The sequence below is a fragment of the Anomaloglossus baeobatrachus genome, chromosome 10 (assembly GCF_048569485.1).
Source record: "Anomaloglossus baeobatrachus isolate aAnoBae1 chromosome 10, aAnoBae1.hap1, whole genome shotgun sequence".
Taxonomy (NCBI): Eukaryota; Metazoa; Chordata; class Amphibia; order Anura; family Aromobatidae; genus Anomaloglossus; species Anomaloglossus baeobatrachus.
Genome location: NC_134362.1, coordinates 139743541 through 139766065, shown reverse-complemented (window position 1 = coordinate 139766065; position 22525 = coordinate 139743541). Strand labels below are relative to the sequence as shown.

Sequence of the window (22525 nt, the reverse complement as noted above, 5' to 3'; positions counted from 1 at the left end):
AAAAAAAAAAATAAGATTGCTAGTGTAAAAACGCACACGCACGAAACGTGCTGAACACGGACATACTCCGTGTGCGGTCCGTGCAGGCACGGACCCATAGACTTTAGCGGGTCCGTGCCTGCGTGCTGCCGGCCAAAACCGGACATGTCGTCCGTGCAGAAAAGCGCACACACGTACTTACCACACGGACACACGTTCCGTGCGATTTTACGTGTGTGTGCCATCTACCATTGAATAACATGGGTCTCCGTGTGTACGTGTCTCCGGTACGTGCAAATACTTACCACACACGTACAAATTAAACGGATGTGTGTTGCGGTTCTTAGGTAGAGTGACTGGATCTGATTTATAATTTCCCCGTCAATTACTGACTATAATGTCAGAAAATGGGTGACAACAGCCAAGTAATGAGCAAGTTGTGTGACTAACCCCTGTCTGTAGGATCTGCTGACCAAACACTGATGTATTTTCTGCTATAGAAGGAGAAGTAGTCATTATCTCAGCCTCCCTTCTGGGAGGAGTTGTACCTTCTGCTATAGGAAGTAACCGGGGCCCTGATCAGGACTCAGATCCTCCTCAGCCAGGCAGGCAGCATGGAGCTCAGCACAGCTCTGCTCCTGGGGCTTATCCTTCTGGCTTATTTATGGTGGAAGACGTCACGTCCTAAGGATTTCCCGCCTGGACCTGCACCCCTACCTGTGTTTGGCAACATGCTGCAGATGGACTTCTCCAATCCTCTGCAGAGTCTGAAGAAAGTAAGTAGCAAGTATAGAATGTGAGACTACAGGACGGTGGATTATTATTAATAAATAATAATAATAATAAATAAATTAATAAAGGTGAATCTAGAGCAATGGTGGGCAATAAATTTATCTGAGGGGCTACATGAGAGAAAGTGACGAGTGTGGAGGGCCGAACTAATAGGCTGAAATGATTTATGTTCAATATTAATATAAACATATTATATATAGTTATTATTTTATATTGGTATTAATTGTATCACTTAATATTGAGCAGAATTAAGTATGCTGACATCCCCTTATATACAATATATGAACCCACACACAATCCTCCCTATATACAGCATGAAACCTCACATAGCGCCTTAGGCTATGTGCCCACGCTGCGGAAAATGCGCAGATTTTGCAGCGGATTTCTCGTGGAAAAGCCGCGGATTTTTCAGAAATCTGCAGCACAGCTACTCTCCAGCCATTTCTATGGCATTTGGGAAATGCTGTGCCCACACTGCAGATTTTTCCGCAGCCGAAATCGTGCGGAAAAATCTGCAGCATGTCAATCATTGTTGCGGATTTTCGTGCGGATTTTGCCTATTCTATTGAATTAAAATTAAATTAAAAATTTTGATGCAGAAAAATCCGCAGATACAGAGTCCCGTGGGCACATAGCCTTACATTCAGGAACAGCCCTCACACAGCCCCTTAGATATTTTACGAACCCACACATAGTACCCCTATATACAGAATGAGCCCCCACAGTCTTCTATATACAGCATGGTGCCCCATATAGGCTCCTCATAGCCTCCTAGATACAGCATGGTTTCTCACATAGCTTCTTAAATACATTGAGTCCTACATAGCAATATATATATATATATATATATATATATATATATATATATATATATATATATATATATATATATATATATATATATATACATATATATATATACATATATGGAAAAAAGGAGAACCAGAGCAGAAAAGCTGAATCAAAAGTTACAAAGTTTTTTATTTTTATCTTCAAGGTGCACAGTGCAATACATAAGACATTAGTATTCAATAAAAAGAGGAGGTGGGGAACATGGGTGAGAAACAGATCAACATTAGCCGGGTGTGGACTAACAGGCAATAAAATGTTCAAATATAAGAAAAACCCCTGATTGCCAATATTGAAAAGAATCAATATACTGAATGAAGGCATCAAAGTGTAGTTAACCTGGGGAAGTGAGCACATAAAAGACTCGAACTGTTGGTGGTCAAAAATGGTTAAGCAGAGAAAACCATTTTATTGTATTAACAAATCTAGGGGGTTCGTTCAACTGTATGATTACACCTTATCTTCTATTGTGGCAATCCTTTGGCTCAGTACCTTGATGGTTTAGTCAGGAGCATTTTTTCTTCCCACTTGGGAATTTGTACTATGTATGTATGACCTGCTCTCCCCTATATTGGGTTATCTCCTGACTGCTAAAACATTTTCTCTGCTTAACCATTTTTGACCACCAACAGTTCGAGTCTTTTATGTGCTCACTTCCCCAGGTTAACTACACTTTGATGCCTTCATTCAGTATATTGATTCTTTTCAATATTGGCAATCAGGGGTTTTTCTTATATTTGAACATTTTATTGCCTGTGTGAGACTGTGACCGGGGTTATCTATGACGGCCGGTATGTCTCGCCCCGGTTGTGCTCACTCTATGATAATCCACTATAGGGTTAATGCTGTTTTCCCTACAGGCTGAAGGGAGGGATAAATAGATTCAGGAACAAGGGCAGGTGTGCCGGGTGTGAGGGAGTGATCACATCTCCCTGAGTTCTTTGCCGGAAAGGCACATATGTACTATTATGGACTTTTTCTTTGGAATAAACTGTGTGCTGTGAACCTTGGTGCCTGGATCCTGTGTCTTCTGCAGCGCAGCCGACGACGCTACCTCACATATGGTGGAGAATCGGCGGGCATGACAGCCGGTGAGGTGTAGCATTCATCCCTGGTGACCCAGCTGCGCATGTCCTGGATTCGAGCGGCTATACTACAGCCCAAACCCGGCGACGCCATGGAGGACATAATAAAGCATTTGGCTCAGGCTAATGCACAGCAGCAACAGGCTAATGCACAGCAGCTACAAACCAATGCACACCTGCTCCAATCCTTGCAAGTGCAGGAAAAAAAATTCCAAGAACAGATGGATCAGGCCAATGCACGTCAGCAGCAAGCCTTGCAATTGCAGGAAAAAAGGCACCAAGAACAGATGGTTCTCCTGGCCAAGTCGATCCGTGCCGGACCGGCAGCAACAACCCAGGGACCGGGTGACGACGGCAGCGTCCGGAAAGCGGTGAGACAAGCGTTGCAAAAGATGACCCCGGGTGATGATGTGGAAGCGTTCCTGGCGGTGTTTGAACGGGTGGCCGAGCGGGAAAAGCTGCCGACCCCGCAGTGGGCTGAGGTATTGTCACCTTATCTAACGGGGGAACCCCAAAAAGCATACCTGGACCTCTGTACCGAGGACGCCATTGACTATGTGACCCTGAAAGCCGAAATACTGGCTCGGTTGGGGGTGAATACCTATGTACGGGCTCAGCGGGTAAATCAGTGGTTCTATGAGGAAGCCAAACCCGTACGCTCCCAGGCCTATGATTTGTTACATCTTGTAAAAAAGTGGTTGCAGCCTGACACTCTGAGCCCGGCGCAAATGGTGGAAAGGGTAGTAGTGGATCGTTTTGTGCGCACTTTACCCGTCACCGTTCAACGGTGGGTCGGACAGGGTGACCCGAGTACCCTGGACCAATTAGTGTCCCTGGTAGAGCGGCATGTGGCTACGCAGGACTTGATACGGGACACTGAGACTTTGCGTACCGCCCGTCGGTCCGGCCCCTCCAAGCCTAGGGCCAAGGACCCACCGCTGACGCCGGTGAGGGAGTCCGCTACCGTCCCGTCTGAAGCCGCACCCTCCGTCCCTGAGGTCCGGAAAACTATGTACCCTAAACGACAACTCGTCAAGGGGGTGTCCTTCCCTATTAGATGTTGGCGGTGCCAGCGGGTGGGACATATGGAAGCCCAGTGTCCACTCACCACGGAGCCCATGGATTGTGGGGTTACCCGGCGGGGTTCAATGTATGCTCAGGTGGTGTGTACCGCTGACCTGGTCTACCCAGAGACTGAGCCCCACTTGTGCCAAATTCAGGTGAATGGATGTCCGGTTACAGGCTTGTTGGATTCCGGAAGCTTAGTGACCCTCGTGCGATCAACCCTAAGGGCTAAAGTAAAGGCCACCGGACGTACCGTGGGGGTGGTTTGCATACATGGGGACCGCCGAGACTATCCCACAGGGATAGTCACCATCACAGCACCTTGCGGTCAGGTGCAACATGAGGTGGGACTTATTAATACTCTTCCCTATGATGTGATCCTAGGAAGGGATCTGCCCTATTTTTGGACTTTATGGAAGGGACCTCCTAAGTCCCCTCAGATATTGGTCAGTCCGGGACCTGAGCCCTACAATCCTGAATCCGGGACGCCTGCCGTAGGGGTCCCCATGATAGGGACAGGATGTGAACCTGATAGGTCGCCCCTAGAGGTATTGGCAGGAGAGGCTGAGACGGTCGAGCCCATCCCGGAGTTGGAGGCGTCCCCGGATACGTTTGGGACAGCCCAACTCCAGGACCCTACATTAATACATGCCCGGAGTCGGGTGACAGTAGTTGACGGGGTGGCATAGCTGCCTGGTGCCCAGGTAAGATACCCCCATTTCGCTCTTAAGCAGGATTTACTCTACCGGGTAGATGAAATACGGGGCGTAGGGGTAGAGCAGTTGGTGGTGCCCCAGCCGTATCGCCGGCGGGTCCTCGACTTGGCTCATAAACACCTGATGAGTGGTCACCTAGGGGTCAAGAAAACGCAGGAGCGAATATTGCAAAGGTTCTATTGGCCCGGGGTCTTTGGGGAGGTAAAACGGTTCTGCGAAACCTGCCCGGAGTGTCAGCTTACCGCACCCCTGACCCACTTTCGCAGTCCGTTGGTACCGTTACCCATTATAGAAGTCCCTTTTGAACGGATAGGGATGGATCTGGTGGGGCCCCTCGTAAAGTCTGCTCGAGGGCACCAGCATATCCTAGTGATCGTTGACTATGCCACCCGGTATCCAGAGGCGATACCTCTCAGACATACTGCAGCCAAGCTTATAGCTCGGGAGTTGTTTGCTGTGTTCTGCCGGGTGGGGTTGCCCAAGGAGATCCTTACGGATCAGGGGACCCCATTCATGTCTAAAGTGACCAAAGAGCTATGCCGGCTACTCCAGATTAAGCAGTTGCGTACGTCTGTGTATCATCCTCAGACGGATGGTTTAGTGGAACGATTCAATAAAACCCTGAAAACCATGCTCAAAAGGGTGATTTCCAAAGACGGGAAAGACTGGGATATGATGCTTCCCTATTTGATGTTTGCCATACGAGAGGTGCCACAGGCATCCACGGGGTTTTCGCCTTTTGAATTGTTATACGGGCGACATCCCCGGGGATTGTTGGACCTGGCAAAAGAAACCTGGGAGCAGGAGCCCACCCCCCATAAAAGTGTGATTGAACACATTTTGGGTATGCAGAACCGCATAAGCGCGGTCATGCCAATTGTGAAGGAGCATTTACAGGAGGCTCAGGCCGCGCAAAGCAGCCGCTACAATAGACAAGCCACCGTGCGGACCTTTAATCCCGGGGATCGGGTGTTGGTATTGATTCCCACGGCAGAGAGTAAATTCCTGGCTCAGTGGCAAGGCCCCTACGAGATAAAGGAAAGAGTCGGGGTGGTTAACTATAAAGTGTTGCAGCCCGGTAGGCGGAAACCTGAACAAATATACCATGTCAACCTATTAAAACCTTGGCAGGAACGGGAAAACCTGATGGCTGTTTTTTCCCCACCTCCCTCCTCTTCGGGTCGTTCACATCCGGCTCCAGCGACCTCCGGAGAGGACGAACCGGAAGTAAGGATTGGAGAAGCCCTCACCAAGACACAGAGGCGAGAGGCCAGACGGTTGGTTCAGCAGAACCCCGATGTCTTCTCCGAGCTGCCCGGTAGGACCAGTCTGATACGACATGATATTGTCACCGAGCCCCACCTGAAGGTACGCCTGAAGTCATACCGGGTACCGGAGGCTCGACGACAAGCCATATCAGAGGAAGTAAAGTCAATGTTACGCCTGGGGGTCATCGAAAAATCCCGGAGTGAATGGGCTAGTCCGATTGTCCTAATACCAAAACCCGATGGCTCCTTAAGGTTCTGCAATGACTTTAGGAGATTGAACGAAATATCCAAGTTTGATCTCTACCCCATGCCCCGGGTGGATGAGCTGATTGATAGGCTGGGACAGGCGCGATATTTTACCACGCTCGACCTGACCAAGGGGTACTGGCAGGTGCCACTAACGGAGTCCGCCAAGGAGAAAACCGCTTTTGTTACGCCGGAGGGTCTCTTCCACTATGTTGTCTTGCCTTTTGGGTTACATGGCGCTCCGGCCACGTTCCAGAGGTTGATGGACTTAGTGCTGGAACCCCACCAGGCGTATGCATCAGCGTACCTTGATGACATCATTATTTACAGCTCTGAGTGGCAGACCCACTTGGAACAGGTACAAGCGGTGGTAGACGCGCTTCGAACAGCCGGATTGACAGCCAATCCCAAGAAATGTGCGTTGGGACTCACAGAAGCCCGCTACTTGGGCTACGTAATAGGCCAAGGAGTGATTAAGCCCCAAATTAACAAAGTTGAGGCGATCCAGAAGTGGCCTAGACCCCTGACCACGAAGCAGGTTAGGGCCTTCCTGGGTATCGTGGGGTACTACAGGAGGTTTGTAAAAGATTTTGCGGGACTATCAGCCCCCTTGACGGACCTTCTCAAAGGCAAGAAGTCCGTCATGGTGCACTGGACTCCGCAGGCCGAGGACTCCTTCCGGGCCCTGAAGGGGGTCCTGTGCGGACAGCCCGTTCTTGTAAACCCTGATTTCCGGAAAGAGTTCATAGTACAGACTGACGCCTCGGAGGTCGGCCTGGGGGCAGTGCTGTCTCAGGTGGTTCAGGGGGTGGAACACCCCGTCACCTTCTTAAGTAGGAAGCTCACCCGTCCCGAGCGGAATTATAGCGTAGTGGAGAAGGAGTGCCTGGCGATCAAGTGGGCCTTGGAGTCCCTACGCTATTACCTGCTGGGACGTCAGTTTCGCTTGGTGACGGATCACTCTCCACTGGTCTGGATGAGGTCCGCCAAGGAACGGAATGCCCGGGTTACCCGGTGGTTCCTTTCTCTGCAGAACTTCCGGTTTACGGTTGAACACCGGGCCGGTAGGTTGCAGGGCAATGCCGATGCCTTGTCCCGCGGCCCGTGTTTGATGGCAGGAGTTCAACCCCGTACGCTTGAACTGAGGGGGGGGGGTATGTGAGACTGTGACCGGGGTTATCTATGACGGCCGGTATGTCTCGCCCCGGTTGTGCTCACTCTATGATAATCCACTATAGGGTTAATGCTGTTTTCCCTACAGGCTGAAGGGAGGGATAAATAGATTCAGGAACAAGGGCAGGTGTGCCGGGTGTGAGGGAGTGATCACATCTCCCTGAGTTCTTTGCCGGAAAGGCACATATGTACTATTATGGACTTTTTCTTTGGAATAAACTGTGTGCTGTGAACCTTGGTGCCTGGATCCTGTGTCTTCTGCAGCGCAGCCGACGACGCTACCTCACACCTGTTAGTCCACACCCGGCTAATGTTGATCTGTTTCTCACCCATGTTCCCCACCTCCTCTTTTTATTGAATACTAATGTCTTATGTATTGCACTGTGCACCTTGAAGATAAAAATAAAAAACTTTGTAACTTTTGATTCAGCTTTTCTGCTCTGGTTCTCCTTTTTTCCATGCATTTTGAGCTGCTGAAAACCTGAGCTGGCTTGTCCACCAGGTTTATTCATCTGTGTTTTCCTCATGGAATGTATATTTCTCATATATACATATATACACATTTATAATATGTGTGTGTGTATATATATATTTATTTATTCAGTATGTGTATATATATGTGTGTGTGTGTGTGTGTGTGTGTGTATATATATATATATATATATATATATATATATATATATATATATATATATATATATATATATATATATATATATATTACAGTTAGGTCCAGAAATATTTGGACAGTGACACAAGTTTTGTTATTTTAGCTGTTTACAAAACCATGTTCAGAAATACAATTATATATATAATATGGGCTGAAAGTGCACACTCCCAGCTGCAATATGAGAGTTTTCACATCCAAATCGGAGAAAGGGTTTAGGAATCATAGCTCTGTAATGCATAGCCTCCTCTTTTTCAAGGGACCAAAAGTAATTGGACAAGGGACTCTAAGGGCTGCAATTAACTCTGAAGGCGTCTCCCTCGTTAACCTGTAATCAATGAAGTAGTTAAAAGGTCTGGGGTTGATTACAGGTGTGTTGTTTTGCATTTGGAAGCTGTTGCTGTGACCAGACAACATGCGGTCTAAGGAACTCTCAATTGAGGTGAAGCAGAGCATCCTGAGGCTGAAAAAAAAGAAAAAATCCATCAGAGAGATAGCAGACATGCTTGGAGTAGCAAAATCAACAGTCGGGTACATTCTGAGAAAAAAGGAATTGACTGGTGAGCTTGGGAACTCAAAAAGGCCTGGGCGTCCACGGATGACAACAGTGGTGGATGATCGCCGCATACTTTCTTTGGTGAAGAAGAACCCGTTCACAACATCAACTGAAGTCCAGAACACTCTCAGTGAAGTAGGTGTATCTGTCTCTAAGTCAACAGTAAAGAGAAGACTCCATGAAAGTAAATACAAAGGGTTCACATCTAGATGCAAACCATTCATCAATTCCAAAAATAGACAGGCCAGAGTTAAATTTGCTGAAAAACACCTCATGAAGCCAGCTCAGTTCTGGAAAAGTATTCTATGGACAGATGAGACAAAGATCAACCTGTACCAGAATGATGGGAAGAAAAAAGTTTGGAGAAGAAAGGGAACGGCACATGATCCAAGGCACACCACATCCTCTGTAAAACATGGTGGAGGCAACGTGATGGCATGGGCATGCATGGCTTTCAATGGCACTGGGTCACTTGTGTTTATTGATGACATAACAGCAGACAAGAGTAGCCGGATGAATTCTGAAGTGTACCGGGATATACTTTCAGCCCAGATTCAGCCAAATGCCGCAAAGTTGATCGGACGGCGCTTCATAGTACAGATGGACAATAACCCCAAGCATACAGCCAAAGCTACCCAGGAGTTCATGAGTGCAAAAAAGTGGAACCTTCTGCAATGGACAAGTCAATCACCAGATCTTAACCCAATTGAGCATGCATTTCACTTGCTCAAATCCAGACTTAAGACAGAAAGACCCACAAACAAGCAAGACCTGAAGGCTGCGGCTGTAAAGGCCTGGCAAAGCATTAAGAAGGAGGAAACCCAGCGTTTGGTGATGTTCATGGGTTCCAGACTAAAGGCAGTGATTGCCTCCAAAGGATTCGCAACAAAATATTGAAAATAAAAATATTTTGTTTGGGTTTGGTTTATTTGTCCAATTACTTTTGACCTCCTAAAATGTGGAGTGTTTGTAAAGAAATGTGTATAATTCCTACAATTTCTATCAGATATTTTTGTTCAAACCTTCAAATTAAACGTTACAATCTGCACTTGAATTCTGTTGTAAAGGTTTCATTTCAAATCCAATGTGGTGGCATGCAGAGCCCAACTCGCGAAAATTGTGTCACTGTCCAAATATTTCTGGACCTAACTGTATATAGAGCCCTGAATAGCCTCCTTTATATAGTATGAGCCCCACAAACCCCATATGTAAAGTTTGAGTCCCTACATAGCCACTAAGCCACTATATACAGTATGAGCCCTCACATAGTCTCCAAAATACAGTATGAGCCACCACATTATTATTATTATTATGCCATTTTTATTCCATGGCGCTTTACAGGTGAAAGAGGGTATACATACAACAATCATTAACAGTACAAACACACTATGAAGAAAAAGACATGGATCGCACATCCCAAAAATACAATGATCTAAAGCCGCTAGGCAAAAAATTAAATAGAACATGAGGTTCTTTTGTTACCATTCTGATCAAATTGTATTAAGCCCACTGCCACGTCACGGCAAACCTCTTGAGTGGGTCCCTAACCTGACCTTTTTGTGCGGCACTGTGCACTGACCACCGCCGCAGCGACAAAGCGCCAGCAGGGCGGGCGACCTGGTGCCTCACAGCACCCATGCTGCAAGGCGAAGCCCCCAAGGCTCCAGGCCGCGCCGCCCCACTGACACGACACCACCACAACAGCAGCCACCACACAGCACCAGCACACAGTGAGAGGAGCTGTGCACTCACCTCCCACTGGCTCCCATATGTGGACTGGGAGCAAAAAGACGGCTGATCCCTCTTGCAGTCTCCTGCTGATTAAAATCACCTGTGCCAAATGGGGAGAGTGCAGATCGGAGAGAGTGAGTGCAGACGGTACAATAGGTGAGGACAGAGCTGGTTGCGCAGTGGTGTATTGGACTGAGGGTTAAGGCTGCTTTACACGGTACGACCGATTGTGCAATTTCACAATCGATCATACCCACCCCCGTCCTTTTTGTGTCACGGGCAAATCGCTGCCCGTGTCGCACAAAGTCGTTAACCCCCGTCACACGTACTTACCTCTCGTGCGACCACGCTGTGGGAGGCGAACGTCCACTTCCTAGAGTGGGAGGGACGTTCGGCGTCACAGCGACGTCACATGGCCGCCGGCCAATGGAAGCGGAGGGGCGGAGATGAGCGGGACGTAAACATCCCGCCCACTTCCTTCCTTCACATAGCCGGCGGCGGCCGCGTGACGCAGGTGAGCTGCTGTTCATCGTTCCCGGGGTGTCACACGGAGCGACGTGTGCTACCACGGAAACGATGAACAACTAAATTAAACGATATTATGGAACCTAGCGACCACTACACGATTCACGATTTGTGAGCGATACTGCGTCGCTAGGAGGTGTCACACAGGCCAGCATCGCCAGCGATGCCAGATGTGCGTCACAAAAACCGTGACCGCGACGATCTATCGCACGATACATTGTCTGGTGTAAAGCAGACTTTATTGTAGGCTTGTTGGAAGAGATGAGTCTTCAGGTTCCTCTTGAAGCTTTCCACGGTAGGGGAGAGTCTGATATGCTGAGGTAGAGCATTCCAGAGTATGGGGGAGGCACGGGAGAAATCTTGTATGCGATTGTGGGAAGAGGAGATAAGAGAGAAGTAGAGAAGGAGATCTTGTGAGGATCTCCTTCTTTACTCATTACACACATAGCTTCTTAATTACAATATGAGCCCCACATAGCTCCATATATACAGCATGAGCCCCACATAACTTCCTATGTAAATTTTTGATGCCCACATAGTCTTCTATATATAGCATGAGAACTATATAGCCTTCTATATACATTATAAGCCCCCATATAGCCTCCTATATAAAGTATGAGTCACACATAGCCTCCTATATAAAATATGAGCCTCCACATAGGCGCCTATATACATTATGAGCCCTTATATAGCCTCCTATATAGAGCATGATGCCCCACACAATTTACTTTATACATTATAAGACCCTCATAGCTTCCTATGTTCTGTATGAGCCACACATAGCCTCATATATACATATCTGAGTCCCCACACAGCCTCTTACATACATGCAAACATCAAATACACATAAAAAAAGAGGACATACTCACCGTGTTCCCATTCCGTCAGTGCTCTGCTCTGGATTATGGTGCACTTGCAGGAGAATGTCCAGTGGCCTGCAACCCCCCTGAAGATATCATGCTTAATATATGTGTATTTATGTGAAATGCTATTTACATGCATGCCTTCGGGTAGAATGTTTGCCAGCCACCACTAGATGTTACAGGTCCCTTAGTTGAAGGGGGGAAGTTTAGGGTTGAGTTGAAGTGGCAGGGCTGAGAGAGTTAAAGGGAAGAGGCCGGCGCACAATAAGAGGATATGGCAGTGAGAACGTCCTGGTTTTAGTAAGATAGGGTCATGAGAGACTGGAATACAGAAGCTGTAGCTGTGGGAGGTATAGCGAGTAGAAGCAGCCCAGTGCTAATTTCGACAGCCCCTCAGGGTCACCCAAGGAAGTCCAGAACAAGTGGGAAAGAAACTCTTCAGTTGTCGGGGTCATAGTAGACCACTGCCCGTCTCCAGAAGTAGTGGTCCTTGGCTCCAAGGGGACTTCTGGGAAGCGACTGACTCCAATAGGACCAGTGTCAGTGAGAGGTAACATAGGCCTGGGTGAACGAGTCGGCATGGAGACAGTGGTGAAAGAACTCCGTCCGGTGGTGAAACAAATCCCTGTGGAAGGGGACGCGGTTAGAGCCATGTGGGACTCTATGAATTTATTTTATAGCCAAACTATAACAAACCTGTCACGTTATTTATGCCCGCAGTGAATGTGATGTAAGAGCACTGTGTGAGTTCTTTAGTAAGGAGGTGTTAAACGTTATACTGGACACCGTGTCTGAATTTACCAAAAAGAAGTGGGGTTGTGGTGCCTCTTGTTGCACTGTGGAGGTGGCCGGGGTGCAGCCCAGAAAAGAAGCACTGCCTGGAAGCAGGGGCTCACCCTTACCCATGACTACGGCCTCCCGCCGCCTCCACACACGGAAGCTATGCACAGAAGACATGCTGATGTCACATCATCCCATCTACTGTGCCTCATGCTGATCGTTGGAAGATGGAGCCAGCAACCCCTCGTCCACCAATGTGTTCAGTGCTATGTGCTTCCTGAGGATACGAATAGCGTTGACATTGGGCGCCAGCGGCGGACATGTGGCTGGTTGAGGACGGCACGGTGCGGCCTGCGGGCCATTGTTTTCGCCCCTCTGTCTGTCTCAGTCTGAACTACAACAGACCGAGCTCTGGATGTGGCCCGCGATCCACACTTTGCCCAGCCCTGTTTATAGAGTATTATTTGTGTAAATATAAAGAACATATTTACCCGTTTATGTATTTTATATACAATCTTGATATGGTAGTTACAGTGCCTTGCGAAAGTATTCGCCTCCCTTGAATTTTCTACCTTTTCCCACATTTCAGGCTTCAAACATAAACATAAAAATAAATCCTATAAAGAACTACAACATCTAATATTAAGATATCTTTATTGAAAACTATGTATAAAATACAAGATAAAAACATGCACAGAAAAATGACGACATGGGAGGAGCAACTTCACATGGGGTGCAATCTCTCAATAACTGGTATCAGAAACCAGGGTTCAATATCAGATGCATACAATATTTTCAATTTCTATTAAAGCATTAACATCCATAATTGGACTCTTAATATCATCTGATGACCTCTGTCTAATCAATACACACCACATATGAATTTTATACTTAAGTTGATCCGAAACATATACACTTTGAAAAGCAGATAGATGGCAGACAGGAACGGGACAGCATGTCCATTATAACGATAACAGTCCCCGGTCCTTACGGTTCACGTCAATCAGCCCCTCCTGCAGACGGTCACCACCGTCTGCCAACCTTGCTGTATGTGCCCGGGCCACGCACCCGGACACGATCAGTCTGCTCCACTACCACTTCACTCTTCAACTCTCCAACCACTCTCCACTACTCTGCACTCCTCTGCACTACTCTGCCTTCCTTTTCCCGCCTCCAGGACTGTGAACTCCTCGGTGGGTGGGGCCAACCGCCTGGCTCCACCCCCTGGTGTGGACATCAGCCCTTGGAGGGAGGCAACAAGGATTTTTGTCTGACTTTGATGTGCCAAGCCGGGGTGTGGGGTGTGTTGTTGCATTACCTGTGATGTCCTGGCTTGTCCAGGGCGCCACATTCCCCCTTAGTAAAATGCAAACCGTCCGCGGGCTGCCCGTCCATCACCGGTTTTATTTTTGTTACCTGCAAAAGAGTAAAACCATTTAAAACACAAGCATTTTTAGTCAAACTTCCCATAACGGGAGGCACATCCTTAAACGTTGCTAACGGTATATGTTTATTAAACGGTAACGGCTTCCGCTCTTCTCCCACCCAAACAACGTGGCCCTGATGCTGCCCCTAAGAAGTGGGCAGCACCACTTGACCCCAGTCCAGAACAAAGTTGCCCGAGCGGGTACAGTCTCTTTCAGGGGACCCGCGTCCATGGGGACCCCTGAACCCCCGGAGGATCGCCACCAGTTACGGTAGTGGCGGGCCTGGGCAATCCCTTTCCTCCAGGCCCATCCTCCAAATCTGCCTCTCCGGAGGCGGTAACGGTCTAAGCCAACTATTTACATCCCACAAGTTTGTGGTTGCCCTGCAAGTTCTCGGGCTTGTCCGTAAGCAGTTCCTTACGCAACGGTTGCAGAAAGTCCCTACGGGGACTAGTTGCCAGCAACGGCCGGTTCAATCACGGTTCCAATCAGATAAGATTGAATCAACCGAAGAAGTTTATCATTCAAACACTTTTATCTATACACTCAACACACAAAGCCCCCTTTAAAGAGTAGTTTCCCTGTACCTAAGTGGGGGTCTACCTAGGTTGGGACGGGTGGACCTTCGGGGCCCGGTGTCAGTGGTGGCAGGCAGTGGGGCAGAGGGAATAACTAGTTCCTCCTCCCTGCTATCGTGTGGGGCAGGCGGAAGCGTAGGAGAGCTGGGTACAGGTACATCCCTGGGCACTGGCTCATGGTCGATCTCTTCCATCACTTCCTCATCCACGGGTTGTGGGAACAGTATCACTGGAAGAATCGCCGTGCCGTTCTGCGTAGGCCAGTCTGTCGGGAAATCACCCATCACGGTATGGATTACCTCTTTTTCTTTCTCTGCCGGTCTGGGAACTGGAGCTTCAGCTGCTACCCTCAATGGTGGTGGGCATCTCTTTAGATGGTCCCGGGAAACCGTGGCCAAAGTCCTCCCCTGGTCACGGCTGATCTGGTAGGCCTTCCCATTCTCCCATCCAGTGGGCTGTACTACATACGGGGTCTTTTCCCATTGATCATCCAGCTTGTGGGTCCTTCTTTTTTGCTTCAGCATTACATCCCCAGGCAGGAAGGGACCGGCAGGCGCCTTCTTGTTGAAGCACTGCTCCTGCTGTCCCCGACTCCGGCACAAGTTCTTTTTAACATATTCCTGGACCTGTCGGTACTGTGCTCTCCACCGAGTGTCCCATCCAGCTGTCGAAGGGAGTGCTTCTGGGGCTTCCAACCCCATTTCTAAATTCACTGGTAGCCGGCCGGGGCGAGCCCTCATCAGGTATGCTGGAGTGCATTTCGTAGAGCTGGAAGGGATGTTGTTATACATATCGACCAGGTCAGGTAGCTTCTCTGGCCACAGGTTCCGCTCTTCCAGTGGTAACGTCTTGAGGAGGCCCAGGACCAAGTGGTTCATCTTTTCACACATGCCATTGGTTTGGGCATGGTAAGGGGTGGTCCGGATTTTCTTGCAGCCGTACAACTGGCAGAATTCTTGGAATACCTCCGCTTCAAAGGCCGGACCCCGGTCGGTAAGCACCTTCTCGGGGTACCCATACGGTTGACAGAAATAAGCCTGGAACGCTCTAGCGGCAGTACGGCCGGTTAGGTCCTTAACTGGGACAACCACCATGAATCTTGAATAGTGGTCTACACTGGTCAGAGCGTAGTTGTACCCACTTCGGCTGGGGGTGAGCTTCACATGGTCGAGGGCAACCAGCTCCAGCAGTTGATGCGTAATGATCGGGTATAGGGGTGCCTTCTGGCTGGCCTTGTCCTTCTTTCTCAATGCGTAGGGGCCGCATTCTCGGCACTAGGCCTCCACAATTCCCACATTCCACTCCAATAGAACCGCTCTCTCAACAACATCTCCAGCTTCTTCCACCCAAAGTGTCCAGCACCATCATGGTATGCTTGCAAGATGGTGGGCACGTTAGCCTGGGGAATCACTAGCTGGCGAACCTTCTTGTGGGTCTTCGGGTTAATCAGCTCACGATACAACTTCCCCTGGTGTAGGTACAGCCGGGTCCGTTCTCGCCACAGACGTTGGGCTTCGGCAGGGGCGGCAGGGTCTATCCCTGCAAAACCCTGTTCCACCAGGGTCTTGACCAGGCGGACAGCAGGTGCCTGGTCCTGAGGTTCTTGCCACTCCTGACTGGGCAGCGGGTCTAGGTTCACCCGTTGTTGATGGACATGCACCTTCTCAGTTAGCGGCCGGTGAAATGCAGGCAACTAGATCTCTTCGAGGTCGTCATCCTCTGGCCCCTCTTCCGACAGGTGGGGCATCCGGGAGAGTGCATCGGCATTAACGTTGGTACGGCCGGCCCGGTACTTGATGGTGAAATCGTAGTTGGCTAACCTTGCCACCCACCGCTGCTCCAACGTGCCCAGCTTGGCTGTATCTATATGGGTCAGCGGGTTATTGTCCGTGTAAGCGGTGAACTTGGCTGCTGCCAGATAATGGCGGAACCGCTCGGTGATAGCCCACACCAGTGCTAAGAGCTCAAGCTTGAAAGAGCTGTAGTTCTCAGGATTCCTCTCAGTCGGTCGGCGTTTTCGGCTAGCATAACCAATCACCCTCTCCCTTCCGTCTTGGACCTGGGATAGAACAGCCCCCAAGCCCACATTGCTGGCATCGGTGTAGAGGATGAATGGACGGCTGTAGTCGGGGTACGCTAGGATTTCCTCTCCGGTCAGAGCCGCTCTCAGCTGGCGGAAGGATTCTTCATGCTTTTCTTCCCACACCAATGGGGCTCCTAGGGGTCTACCACCCTTGGTCTGTCCCACGAGGAGGTCTTGCATGGGGGCAGCCATCTTCGTGTACCCCTTAATGAAGCGACGGTAATATCCCACCAGGCCCAGGAACTGCCTCACTTCCCTCACTGTGGTCGGTCTCGGCCAGTCTTGGATGGCAGTGACCTTCTCGGGGTCGGGGGCGACACCTTCCGCACCCACCACATGTCCAAGGTACTGCACTCTGGGCTTCAGCAGATGACACTTTGAGGGTTTCAACTTCATCCCATACTTGGCAAGGGACGTGAACACCTCGGCTAGGTGCTCCAGGTGGGCTTCATACGTCTGTGAGTACACAATCACATCATCTAAGTACAGCAAGATGGTCTCGAAATTTAGGTGCCCCAGACAACATTCCATCAGCCGTTGGAAGGTTCCGGGGGCATTGCACAGCCCGAACGGCATACTGTTGAACTCACAGAGTCCCATAGGAGTGGCAAAGGCAGTCTTCTCTCGGTCTTCAGGTGCCATGGCCACCTGCCAGTACCCACTGGTGAGGTCAAGGGTAGAGAAGTAGTTAGCGGTTCTCAGCGCGGCCAGGGACTCTTCAATACGGGGCAGAGGGTAAGCATCCTTATGCGTTATCTGGTTAATCTTCCGGTAATCCACACACATCCGCATGGTGCCATCCTTCTTCTTAACCAGCACCAACGGGGCGGCCCAGGGACTACAGCGGTCCCTAATAACCCCCGCCTCCTTCATGTTCCTCAACATGTCTTTGGCGCATTTGTAGTGTGCAGGGGGAATAGGCCTGTATCTCTCTTTAATAGGGGGGTGTTCACCGGTAGGGATGTGGTGTTGGACCCCTTTAATCTGCCCAAAATCTAGAGGATGTTTGCTAAAAACTCGCTCATACTCCTGTACCACCTGGTATACCCCTTCCTTGTGATGTGTGGGGGTATCATCAGTGCCGACGTGTAGCTCTCGACACCACTCGTCTAACTCCCCCAGGGATGGGTGAGGACTGGCAGTAGGTGGTGAGATCGGGGGAACGGCCTCATGGATGGTGTGAGGATCTAGAGTGAGCAACTTGGCAAGGGTAGCGTACCGGGGAAGCCTAACCTCTTCCTCCCCACAGTTCAACACCCTTACGGGCACTCTCCCTTTCTTGACGTCTACCACCCCTCGGGCGGCCATTACTGTGGGCCAGTGTTCGGAGGGCATGGGCTCTATCATGGTGGGGTAGTCTCGCCCTTGGGGCCCTACCGCTGCCCTACACCAAATCATCATCTCACTCCTGGGAGGCACAATCAAAGGGGCCGCATCCATCACTCTCACTCCTCCAATCTCTCCTCCTGTCGAGTTCACATGCTGGCGATACATCAGGGCCCGGATCTCACGCTGCACAGCTCTGTCGGCTCCCCGCCGCCGTGGCGGCCAGCTGCTGCAGTAGGGTCAGCACCTCACTCATACAGTGCTCCATCACATCAGTCCCTAGCACTACTTTCGGGTTATGATCACTGGGTTCATTCATTATCACAATCAACCCCTGGTGTTGCAGTTCAGCTCGTCCCACAGTCATGGCCACTTGTTTGTACCCCACTTGGGTCAATGGGAGTCCATCAGCGACAATCAGTGTCATGCTGCCATCTGGGGGGGCTAGTTCGTCCTTTCCCCAATACCGTTGATACAGTGTGTATGGTATTGTGGTTACCTGAGATCCAGTGTCCAGGGGAGCCATCAGCGGGATGCCGTCCACTGCCAGGGGGATGATGGGCCGGGCTCCGATGTACCGCTCCCGCCAGTCGGGGGGGGGGGGGCACTGGGTTCTACTCCTGAGGATTGGCCCGTGGCCCCAGGGGTTGCTCGTTTAACGGACACCGTCGGGAGTAGTGGCCGGGTTTGCTGCACCTGTAACAGATTGGGGGTCCATTCCGTGAGTCATTGGCCCTTCTCCGCTGCATCCAGAGGACGTCCTCAGGGCTGTCGGCGAGCTGTATCTTCCCCGGGGGCTGGGACCTGGTCGGAGGCTGGAGTGCGGCGAGGATCTTGGCGAGGTCCCTATCCATGCGGCGGACCTGGGCAGCCAGTTCCTCCATCATTCCGCTTGGGGCCACAGGCACCGGAGCCGTTGGGAGGGCAGGGGCCGCCACGACGGGAGCCGTCTCAGCTGCCCATGGGGCTGCCTCAGGGACTTCCGATGCTGGGGGCTGCAGAGCTTTAATGGCCCGTTCCTTTAACACGGCAAAGTCCACATCAGGGTGTTCTAGGGCCCACAGCCGGAGTTGTTTGCGGTCCTCCGAGGACCTCATCCCTTGTACAAACTGCTCAACTAACATTTTGTTGCTGTCCGCATCGTTAATGGTGTCTACCCGCTTCAGTGTGCGGAGGGCGGTTTGCAGACACAAGGCGTAGTCCCGAATACTATCCGCGGGCCGTTGCCGGCATTGATAAAACTGCATCCGCAGCTCGGCTTCGGTACGGGTCTTAAAGGCAGTCTGCAGCTTCTCAAAGATGGTGGCTACAGAGGACCGGTCCCCATCGGCCCAGGTCTCCGCCTCCTGCTCAGCCACGCCGGTTAGCTGCCCCAGCACTACCGCTGCACGTTGCTTATCAGTCAGTGGGTACAGTTCTAGTAGCAAGCTAAGCTTCTTCCGGAAGACCTGCAACGCGTCAGGTTTCCCATCGTACTGCGGCAGCCAGGTAGCTCCGGGCACATAGGGCAAGGAGAACGGCATCACCTGAGCGAGAGCTGGGGCCGCGGCGCCCCCCACCAGTGCGGCCGGGACCTGGGCGGCGGGGCCATTCCCATCCACGGGTGCCACTGCGGCTGCAACCGCCGCTCCTCCAGCGGCTCCGTCGGGCGCAGACATCTTGTTTCCATCCCCCTTAGTCTTTTTCCGGCTCCTCCTCTACAGGGGCGGGGTTTCGGCTTTCGCGCCTCCACTGCTCGAGGAGACGCTCGAGTGGGGACTTTTGGCGCCCAAAATGGCGGATTCTGCAATTTTTCGGCCGGACACCTCCGGCGGGACACAAGGCGCACTTCTACCAGGCGGTAGAACGGTAAGAACTGTTTGTGACGCCAAGTTGTCGCGGGCGGGGAGGGGACGCTGCGCTCACCACGCTCTGGTCCGGCGCTGCTGCTTCGCTTGCTGCTCGGTGGCTCGAGCGGTGGCCCGGATCCGGGGACTCGAGCGGCGCTCCTCGCCCGTGAGTGAAAAGGGGAATGGTTTTGGGGATTTATTGTCCGTGACGCCACCCACGGTTGTGGTGAGGTTGTGACACCACCGCTGCTCTGGACGGGGATCCCGGGAGCGATGACAGGGAGCAGCATAGATGTTGTTTTTCCCCTCCGTGGGTAGGGGGGTTGGTTGTCCCGGGACCCGGTGAGGGAGTAATGGCAGGTGGGTTACGGGGCCTGGTGAGGTGCAGGGTCGCGGGGGCAGCGCGGTGCCACACGGCACGGTGGTACTCACTCAGCCCATGATAAATGCAAAGTCTCCGGTAAAACAAACGGCTGGATGGACGTGTCCCACAGACGGCTGCGGTGGTTATTCTCCCGGTAGATTGGCGGTGACTGCCTTTCCCTGCACCTGTTATGTTCTCGGTTCTGATGGCTTCCCACCGGTAACCCGCTCCCCAGCTTGGATGGATGCTGAGGGAGCCCCTTATGCCCGCAGGCTCTGGACCTGGGAACTGTAGCCTTGGCGGTGACTGTATTTCCCTTCACGGTTTGAGCGGTTGCCTTCAATCGGTTCTTTACTGCTGAGAAACCCCGGAGGTTCCCTTCGCTAACGGATTTGACCAGTTTTACGGCGACTCCAAGCCTGGTCGGGGTCCGTAGGCCCTGCCGAATGGTGCTGGCTTCTCTTCGCTCCCCGATCCGGTACCGGCGGGCCACCGCCCGTCCCCGGTCCTTACGGTTCACATCAATCAGCCCCTCCTGCAGACGGTCACCACCGTCTGCCAACCTTGCTGTATGTGCCCGGGCCACGCACCCGGACACGGTCAGTCTGCTCCACTACCACTTCACTCTTCAACTCTCCAACCACTCTCCACTACTCTGCCTTCCTTTTCCCGCCTCCAGGACTGTGAACTCCTCGGTGGGTGGGGCCAACCGCCTGGCTCCACCCCCTGGTGTGGACATCAGCCCCTGGAGGGAGGCAACAAGGATTTTTGTCTGACTTTGATGTGCCTAGCCGGGGTGTGGGGTGTGTTGTTGCAGTACCTGTGACGTCCTGGCTTGTCCAGGGCGCCACATATCAATAGTACAAAATGAGGTAGTTTAGTTAATAAATAAATAATTGTAAAATACCTATTTCAATCAATAGTCTACCAAACATTAAATAGCAATAAATATCTGGATATAATCATTATAAAGTGGGTCTAAACAATAGATAAATACAAATAGTCCCTTGCCCACATAAGTGTCTGATACCATGCACTGTGACCACAGTGTATGGGTTAGACCACACAATCAGATGAAGCAATCATTAGCATATAAGCATAAGGCCTAAGACACACGGCGTGAATATCGAACCGAGTGGAATGCGATAAAACATCACATTCCACTCGTACCAATATTACCGTATGTGCCAGCACCCATGAGCGATTATTTTCTCAGCCCCAATCGGACCGAGAAAACAGTTGCAGCATGCTGCGAGTGTAATCTGAGTCTCTTTCTCTCACACCCATTCAAGTCTGTGGGTCGAGAGAAAGATCGCACTGCACTCGGAGTGCAGGGCGAGAATGGCAATAGCCGGCTATGGAGGAGAGAGGGAGATAAATCCCTCCCTCCCCTCTGCAGCGCTGGCCCTCCCCTCCTCAGTGCTGGCCCGCCCCCCGCAGCTGAGGTCCGAACGCATGATCGGACCTCGGTCGCAGTGACACTCAAATGACACTCGGCTCCCACTGTGCTGCCAGTGTGAGCCGAGTGTCATGCGAGGATCACATTAGTCCCTGTGTGGCCCTGGCCTAACAATAGACATGAAGTTTACCTAGTAACAAGGTGGTGATTCCTGTCCGTGACTCCTCACTCCCATTTTCATCATTTTGTACTATTGATATCTATAGATATAATTCATTGGGACGGGGCTATATTATAATGTCCATTTTTTTACATTAGGTTATTTATGGAGCTCATTATTTATTCTGGCATATATTAATTTTACCTGGTGGTGATACCAGTACCCCACGTAGTAATCTGTTGTTTGTGACTTTTAATTACTTCTGTCTGTGATTCTGTACATAATACCTACCACTTAGCACCTTATGCTGTTTTACTTATTAATTTTAACACATATCAATAAAAGAATAGTTTTAACTTCCTCACGTTGTCACATTATATAGCTGTCGGACAACCACTTGTCAATCTTTAGCTTTCATGTTTTTAAAAGGAAGAAGGCGAATAAGCTGCTGCCAGACGCCTCTGATGGAGTGTATATTCCCTAGAGCAAAATAATTGTACATATACTGGTGGCACAAAGTTAAGAGGCCCCTATACTTATTGGATGATTTGGGGTTTTTTTCTCCAAAATCTCTGAGTATGGCCAATATACATCTCTTGCCATTGTAAGAATTTGATATAATTTAGAATTTAAAGACATCCCCCTTTAGAAAAGACTGGTCCCTTGGCGTAGTTTGTTATAAAAAGAACAATTGTACTTTCTTCGTTCCCAGGTCTATCACTGAGTCTCTGCCACTTCTCCTGGTGTCTGGTATTGACTGCAGCAGTGATGTCACCTTAACAGCGCTGCAGCCAATCACTGAACTCAGATTCCAGGGAGTGGCCAAGGATGGAGGATATTATACCAGGAAAGAAATTATGCATCATACCAGGAAGGGGCCCAGGATGGATGACATTATACCAGGATGGCGGAAATTATTACTAGAATGGGCCTAGGATGGGGGACAATATACTAGGAAAAGATCCGGGATGGAGGATATTATATCTGAAAGGGGCACATGATGGGGATTATTACAGGAAGCAGCCAGGATGGAGGACATTTTATAGGAAGCAACCAGGATAGAG

At 50.4% G+C, this 22525-nt stretch overlaps 1 protein-coding gene across 1 annotated transcript in view; it reads left to right on the top strand.

Annotated features, from left to right (window-relative positions):
• The first annotated feature begins 591 nt into the window (after positions 1–591).
• Positions 592–22525, top strand: part of LOC142255197 (cytochrome P450 2J6-like) — a 92749-nt gene continuing 70815 nt past the window's right edge. Inside the window, exon 1 of the mRNA XM_075326696.1 lies at positions 592–755. Coding sequence (XP_075182811.1) covers positions 594–755 — 162 coding nt within the window. The 5' untranslated portion in view covers positions 592–593. The remainder of the gene's footprint in view (positions 756–22525) is intronic.